Here is a 7,931-nt window from a genome sequence, read left to right as displayed (position 1 = left end):
AGCCGGATTTAGTTGCTTCAAGAGTCTTGTAAGTGTTTCTAAATTGGTTGTAAGAAACAAAATTTCTATTGTGGATTTTAGATTGTGGCTTACACTCGTAGTGGTTTTAAATTTTGAAGATGTTCTTCAAATGAGTTTCCCGTCTCATTACCAATATTGATGTTTTGATTATTTGTTGTGATAATATTTGATTGATTGCTTGATTATTAATTTAAATAGTCTAATAAATTCCAAAAACACCTATTCATCCCCTTCATGTGTATTTGAGATCTGAACCATATTAATAATAAAAAAAATATATTCACGACCTAGCAATTAAATTATCATCTAGTGAGTTGATGTTTTAACAGTTGATTGGATTAAAAACATCCTTTTTTAATTGAATAAGTTTATAATTAAAGTAACTTTAATTTAATAATTATTTGTATATTTTTTACTCAAAACAAATAATAATTTTGCAGGAGCTTGAAGTGATAGAGCGAAGCTTCAACGCTTAAGCACACTGACCTGCAAAAGTCGATGCATAAAATCAGTATATATAAGGAATGAAATGACACACTGAAGTCTGGATCCCAGTTGAGAATCTGGCTCATCAAGAATTTGGCAAAAATGTGGAATTGCTAGAGGCCATCGACTCAAAAAAGTTCTTTCATTAGCTACTGAAATGAAGACACTTGAGAAAATAAAGTATCAAATACCAGAGAGTTATAAGTAATATTTCAAGAAGATTTTTTTTTTTTTAAAGGTCATATGTGCAAACAAAAGAAACATCCAGAGGGGCTATTTCCCTGATTCTGGGAAGCTGTGACCCTCGATCAAAATAAAAATATTTAACAATAAATATTGAAATTTCCTGTGGAATAATTCAAGAGTCACTACAAGAAAACTGCTTATTTGTGACCAGTTATTTCCTGTGAAAATGACTATTTCCTATTAAAATAAGTCTTTTTTTATCATAAATAGTCATTCTCGTCACAAATAATCGTTTTTCCTATAGTGAGTGCTAATATTATGCATGCGGAACATCCACCTTCTTCTGGAGATAATGAAGTACATGCAGAATAGAAAACATTGGCTTATCCCTAGATTTAATACACAATTTTGCTACAGCTAGTAGGTTTCTAAGCTCCCTGGAGTCATAGTTATTTCCAAGATCTGGGTCTATCATCCTCTGCATGGAACTAGCAAAACAAGAACCTTGGATCCATTGGATAAGATCAGCACCTCCCTTTTCTGAAGATTGACCAGTAACAAGCTCCAAAATCAGCACGCCAAGCTGAAGTATAATGTTACCATGCTCCTGAGCCATACATTCTGCAATAATGGATAAAATAGACTGCAGGTGAAAACTGAGAAATCAAGTGTCGTGAAGTTGTTGCATGGATAAAAACAGAAAAATACCTTCCGAACACGAGGCATGGGGCATTGTGAGGTAATCTTCACAAGAACAAAGAAGGCCGACTTCAGATAGCTGTGACAAGCATATTTTAGAACAAAACTTGACAGAAAATTGCCTTCTACTCATCTTTTGACTTAGATGTTCTAGGGTAAATTATTTATTAGAATCAAATACTTAAAGAAAATAGAATTACTATATCCATACTTTTGCTGTGAAGTTTTCGTCTAACATGATACTACTTGAGCTAATGGAGACATGATACATCGGCGGGTCACTGAAGAGAAGCAAATATTCCTGCAATGTAGACCATCATAATTACTGAGACGCCCTTGTAAAGCAATGCACATACAGTGACTTCCTATACATCAATGAAAAGAAAAAGATGGTTTCATATACCAGGTAGGGAATCTCAGGTGATCAATGCATATAGACCTAATAATATAGAAATTTCAATCCCAAGTTTCCACATGGACTGGAAAAGGCTAATAGAATTGTCTAACCAGAGGCAGGATTACCCTAAGAGGACCCAGAGCATTTACACAACGGAAAGTAATCTATTGCCACTTGAAGGATCAACAGTTGGCACAACAGATGCTTGTCATTGAAAATTTAAATACTTAATAAAAAATAACCTCTCCAGAAAGTATATAACTGCTTCTCACACAACAGGAATGCTTTGGAACGGCCAGGCTGTTTTAGCCCTTTAACAGCCTCCAATAATAAGGTTCCATCTCAGCATTGCATAAGTTAAAGCCATGAGGAGCACCGCATGAGATTGCTAGCTAGAATTAAAAGCCCTACGAAAGGATTGTTTCCCCTTCCCTCTTCTACCAGACGAGTTGTGCTTGTTGCTTCCACCAGCTGTTGCCACCACTACCAGACCATCACTAGCAGTTCGACACAGCCAGTTCGTCGTCCTACACAGCCAGTCCGTGTATTTTATGGCCCATTTTGAACTTTTATGCCATCCTCTAGTGGGTTCCAGCAACAACATCCAATCTCTCAAAAATCATTTCTGTCCTTTGATTCCTTTGATGCAGAACATAACCGTCACAACACGTTAAACATGTATTTTTCATATGGCTCTTCAACAATGTATTCATTGCAGTCTATTTTACAGAAATCACCAATAAACTTGAAACAAAACTCTTCAAATTGAAAATACATAATATTTTAGTTTTTCCTGTAGGCTATTTTACAGAAATCATGAATTGAATCACCAATCGGAACTAGTATTTTTTTCTTCTCCACAGTCCAATGTTGCTTAGTATGTGGGGTCCCTTTAACATCCTAGCTGTGGTTCGAGGAGACCTGCATCCATGGTTTGAGCACAAGACCCCAGATGAGCACATGATAATCGTCTATGATAGATAAAATTCCAGACTTTCCATGGTTCTATATGCATATTGTCAGAAAATTATCTATTTCGATTGACAGCGTTGAGCGCCAATGTAACGATGATGGGAGGATTTCTATAGCTTTGCGGCGTCGAGGGGCGATAGCTGAACGGAGAGAAGGGTTATGGGGTCTCTATGTCGAGGTTCAAAGCGACGAGGTTCACGGCGAGCCGCGATGGGAGCGATGATCAAGGGGTCATGATGTCAAAGTTCACGGATGGTGAGATGGGAGAGAGGCGCAGTGGTGAGCTATCTAGGAGAGGGGTCACGACGTCGACAGATGAGAGAGAAGAGAGGGGTGAGGGATCTGGCGGAGAGAGCAGAAAATTTCCATGGGGGGTTTGTGTGCTGTGCAGTCCCATTGTGAGCCTCATGAGCGGGCTACATGGCAAAAAATCATTGGAGGCTGTTTTCAGCCCTTTAGCAGTTTGACCAATTAGAAGATTTACTCAATTTAGAATTCCATATGAAGAGCACAAAAAAATGTTGAAAAAAGTCTTCAAAGTAAAAGGCTTATATCCAGCTCCAATTCCTGTTTTACTATCTGGAGATAGTGCCTTGACGGCTACGAATGGACAAATTCAACTTAGTCTTTGGGAAAAATATGAGCTTGTGTTGAGTCATTGACAAGTATTGTTCTATACTACTACATCACTTCCTTCCGAAGCACTTATGTGTAAAGCAGCATCACCGTGCGAGGAGCGTATATTCGCAGATTATAGGTATGGGTACTAGTCCAAAGGAGGAAAGCTCCCTCTTATGCTTGGTTCTTTATAGATCTTACTACCTTCACCATTTCACGCAACAGCAAAGAGGACTAGAAACATGTACTGGAGTTTCCTTTTCATGTCAAAACTTATTTATTTATTGTTTAAAATGGGAAGAAGTCGAATTTCAGCCACGAATATGAATTTGATGTTAGGCAGATACAATTCCCAAATATGTACAGGAATGAAACCATTACCTTAACCTTCACCCCATGTTTATAGGGGAAGAAAATGTGCTTGGTCCAATTGTTTCACAGGGAAAGGAGATGTTGGGTTCAAATACCATAAGCCAGAGAAGTATAGTATGAGGTGCTCATTGCCGTGGTCTTCCAGAAATCTTTTTCAAGGGTTTGCTAATATTTTCCTGGGTGGATAAGTACACACACAAAACACACACAGTGGTGGACCCACGTTATACTTACGGGGGGCCATGGCCTCCCCAAAACTTTTTGAAAACATAAAATGCCCCCCTATATTTTACACATAATTCTACAAATATATAAAATGGCCTTTCCAAAAAATTTATAATCTCCATATGCTCTCTAAAATCTTCTAAAATTTCAATATACCTAGAAATGCCTCTCTCCAATTTTATTTTCTTATAGTCCCAAAATTTTGTTTAATTTCTATATATTATCTATTTTCAAGGATGTGGCTTCTCCAAAATTAAAATTAAAACTAAGTTTAGGAGAAATAATAAACTTATTCATATGGATCCCAAAGTTTTATGTTATACAATATTGGGATTCTTAATATGGAATCCAAAGTGAAAATACAAGAAAAATTATTTAAGGTCAATGATCTATATGAAAAATAGTTGGTAGTTATGTTTTTATGATTTTTCAATCTCTTTTTAATTTACATAAGAGAAATGATGTTTGCAGTCTTAGGATGTGCAAGCTCCGCCCACTCCCTTTGAAAAAAGTAAGTAAATCTAGGACCCACATGAAAAAAATCATTTTGTAATGGTGGATCCCACTTGTTTTTCAAAAGGAGTGCATAGAGCTTGCACACCCTAAGACTGTATCTAGCATTACTCTTTACATAAATGTCTCACACAGTAAAAAAGTTGCCCCCCCCCCCCCCCCCCCCCCAACACACAATTGTTTGTTCCTCTACTGCGCGCGTGCGCGCACACACACACACATATTCATATTTGGATGAAAGAGTGTATAACTTGTATGGGATGGTGCTACTATGCCTTCCCATTGTCTCATTACTTGACTAATCTGCATATCCATGCAATCGAACTGAAAGCTACTTTTTCTGATTCTGCCATCCAAATTCATGCCCGTGACAAATCTTTCTTCAATGTGCAAAATTTGAGGCTCAGAAGTAGATATGTAATGAGGATATTCTGGCCAGTTTCAACCACCACTTTTGGAAGAGCTTCAATGATTAGTTTTCTAGGGATTTAACTGCTTTCACCAACCCCTTTGTGCATTAACAACTAAAGGTCTATGAATGCAGCATCATAGATAATGCTTCAACTAAACTCATTTAGGTTCCTAGATGAGGAATTTAGTAAAATCTCTGAGATTTCCAGAATACTCTCTGATATGGGATATTACCTCTCAAGTTCTTGCTTCTTGAGTGACTTTTAGCGCCTTTTGATTTACTTATTTCTTGTTTTCCGGGGGGAGGGAGAGAGTTTGTAGGAATCTTAGGTTGCGTTTGGATGGTGAGGTGATCTCAGATATTCTGTGAATAATAGTGAAAAAGTAATGATAAAATATTGAATAGTAGTAAAAAATAGGTGAAAAGTAATGATAAAATAATGAACGGAGCCTTAGAGTGTCTTCTGACAAGATAATTTCATGAATGTACAACTTACCAATGCAGCTGCTACGCCAATGGCTATTTGTAGCCTTGTCCTCCAATTTAAGGGAGTTTTAAGAGGATCTGTGGAGAGCCAATTGTTAAAATCACATCATATTTTGCAAAATCTTACAAATATTGCTCTAACAGTTACCACTAAGATGCTCCTTCAAGCTTCCGTTTTCTACATTGTCAAAAATTAACAACCTGTAAAGAGTTAAGAAAGGTACAAGCCAAAGATCAAATCTGCAAACAGTAAAAGAAAATTAAAAATACATATTAAACTCTCTATGCATAATCTAGCTGATTCATAATTAAAAGAACATCCGCAATCACACAGTCATACTATGTTCTACTATGTGTGCATGTGTACCATAAGTATTTGATTATGGGAGAGAATATGAAGTGTAACATGTTATCAGTAAACAAAGACGCCTTTTTTTTTTCCCTTAAATTAACCCATAGAGAAACCTTCATGATGCACTAGCATTTCATAGTCTGTGATGCAAATCCTCAACTAAACCCCATTTATGATGAAGACTCTACAATCTCTGGATCCAGTTAAACTGAAAATTAGGCACTACATGGTTAGGTATATTAGGGTTGCCCAAAATGTATTTTCACTAGTCTTATTTTCGTTTATGGAGGAGGGTATACCTCTTTATTCTTTTTGTTGGTCCACTAGTGGTCCAACGAGTTTTTGAGATGGAGAGAGTAATACCTCAAATCTACTTGAATTGACATCCCAAGCTCTAAATTCATGACTGTCTTTTGTTACCAAGTGATACTTTTTGCTCTTAATAAGGGGGAATTATTGTCAAACCATTTGAAACAAAAACTAGGTAATAAACCTTTTTTGTCCAGTGGAAAACCCCCTGAGTTGAAGAAGGTGGCGGTGATGCAAGCGGCCCAGGAGTTGCAACTCTCTGTAGAAGACATCTTTTCCTTGATTAAAGCCTCTTACTTCTTTTACCAAAGCAACCCCACCATCTTGAAATTTTGCCTTATAAGCGGTTCTATGAGAATCCGCATAAATGATTCTGTGAAAACCATCGGTTGCCTTCTTTATATCCTTGTAAGAAAAGTACCTCACAAATAATATTGGACCTGGAATGAGAACTAAAGGGAGTTATATACAAGAATTTTTCCATAGATACATATCTATTAAACAACTTGGATGAAACAAAATGCAATAAGTGTTCATTAATGCATACTTTTCACTTTTCTGGATTCAATATAAAAAGTAGCACAAAGTAAAACAACATGGCTATTAAATATTTAACGTAACAACGAATGACTACTATTGAAGCAAAGAAAGAAAAAGGAAACAAATGCAGCACCGTTATAGTAATTATAAAGTGTATTTTCACTGGATGAGGGTACCGATATGGATCTTGTAGGGTACCATGGAAACTGTGTTAGCTTTTACTTTCTAATTCGTCTTTCTCACTCACATTATCATATAGAACCAAAACTCTTTCAGATTTTGTTAAAATAGAATTTAAAACCAAGTAGCATATAAATTCTATTCTGAATTGTTCGTTTTCCTGTTCATTCTTACTCTGTCCGCCTACAATTTGTGTGAATACCAAAAACTGGCTATCACGTTTAAATATAATTCTGAATTCAGATTCGAATGTGGAGATAGAGCTCAAAGTTACTCGCATCAAAGTCCTTCACACCACGACAGAGCATTTTCAAGATAATTCAGCTGAAATTATGAGCTGTTACAACAAGCCGAGGTAAAATTCAACAAATTTAAGTTCACGCACTAAACCAACGCCATATTACATTCAATGAGTGAGGTTGAAAGCATAGAATCCGTGCATTAAAGTCACAGCATAGTATTTTCTAGACAATTCATGGAACATCATCAGCAATTACACTAAGCCCATGTAGAATTCAATCAATTCAAATCTAAATCCAGCGACTCTCACAGACTCAACACCCTTTATGTCACTAATTGAGCTTGAAAGCACAGAATTACCCACATCGTCTGAATCTATGATAAAAACTACCATCACCTAAAAAAGCAGAAAGAAGCGGAAAAAGTGAGGCGGAGTTGAAGTACCATGGCGAGATTTGTGAAGCCAAGCAAGGAGGTGAAGCCTGAACCTGCGGATCAAACGGTCCATGCCCATTTTGGAAGTTTGGTTTTGTGGGTTTTTGTGATCCAAGTAGAGCAGAGTCAACAGACGCAAAGTGAAATCTCATTGTCTTCTTTCTTTTACATAACGGATCACATTCTTTTTACTTTTGTGGGGTATAGAGACAGATCATGGATGGGTAAAATAGTCATCCACTCTGTCAATTCCACGACCAACTACTACAGTTGGACCGTTGGTACCAGTCGGACTGTCGGAGGGCTTCACTTCACCTCTCCTGGCATTAGAGGACGCGGATGAGAGAAGTACTCGATGAATAAAATCTATTATATAAAATGAAGGAAATGTTTTGATGTGGACGGGCCTTCCATGAAAACCGGCCCCGCCCCGGTCCCGCACAGTGTGGATAGCAAAATGGCACTGTAGCCTGCCTCCTCCCTCTCTT

General features: G+C 37.2%; 1 protein-coding gene across 2 annotated transcripts; it reads right to left on the bottom strand.

Annotated features, from left to right (window-relative positions):
- Positions 1-335: 335 nt before the first annotated feature.
- On the bottom strand, positions 336-7,884 carry LOC121240292 (probable receptor-like protein kinase At1g49730). 2 transcript variants are annotated; one of them, XM_041137687.1, is made up of 8 exons: positions 7,453-7,884; positions 6,233-6,500; positions 5,536-5,588; positions 5,398-5,465; positions 1,604-1,693; positions 1,402-1,471; positions 1,001-1,314; positions 336-878 (listed from the first exon to the last, which is right to left on the bottom strand). In XM_041137687.1, exons 1-7 carry the CDS (start codon positions 7,520-7,522, stop codon positions 1,010-1,012), a joined length of 924 nt encoding a protein of 307 aa, XP_040993621.1. In that variant the 5' UTR covers positions 7,523-7,884; the 3' UTR covers positions 336-878; positions 1,001-1,009. The 2 variants fall into 2 exon arrangements, with proteins under 2 accessions (XP_040993621.1, XP_040993622.1); XM_041137688.1 differs by having other exon boundaries at positions 6,233-6,488; positions 7,453-7,874.
- Positions 7,885-7,931: the final 47 nt, after the last annotated feature.

Source organism: Juglans microcarpa x Juglans regia, chromosome 7S (assembly GCF_004785595.1).
Source record: "Juglans microcarpa x Juglans regia isolate MS1-56 chromosome 7S, Jm3101_v1.0, whole genome shotgun sequence".
NCBI classification, from domain to species: Eukaryota; Viridiplantae; Streptophyta; class Magnoliopsida; order Fagales; family Juglandaceae; genus Juglans; species Juglans microcarpa x Juglans regia.
Note: the sequence above shows the minus strand (reverse complement) of the source record. Positions and strands in the feature narration are given on the sequence as shown.

Excerpts from the sequence above, each read along its gene's own strand:
- LOC121240292 (XM_041137687.1), bottom strand. The coding sequence starts at position 7,522 with ATGGGCATGGACCGTTTGATCCGCAGGTTCAGGCTTCACCTCCTTGCT. Across the intron at positions 6,501-7,452 it reads GCTTCACAAATCTCGCCATG|TTCTCATTCCAGGTCCAATA; the intron begins GTACTTCAACTC and ends AACTCCCTTTAG. Across the intron at positions 1,315-1,401 it reads CCATGCCTCGTGTTCGGAAG|AATGTATGGCTCAGGAGCAT; the intron begins GTATTTTTCTGT and ends CCATTATTGCAG.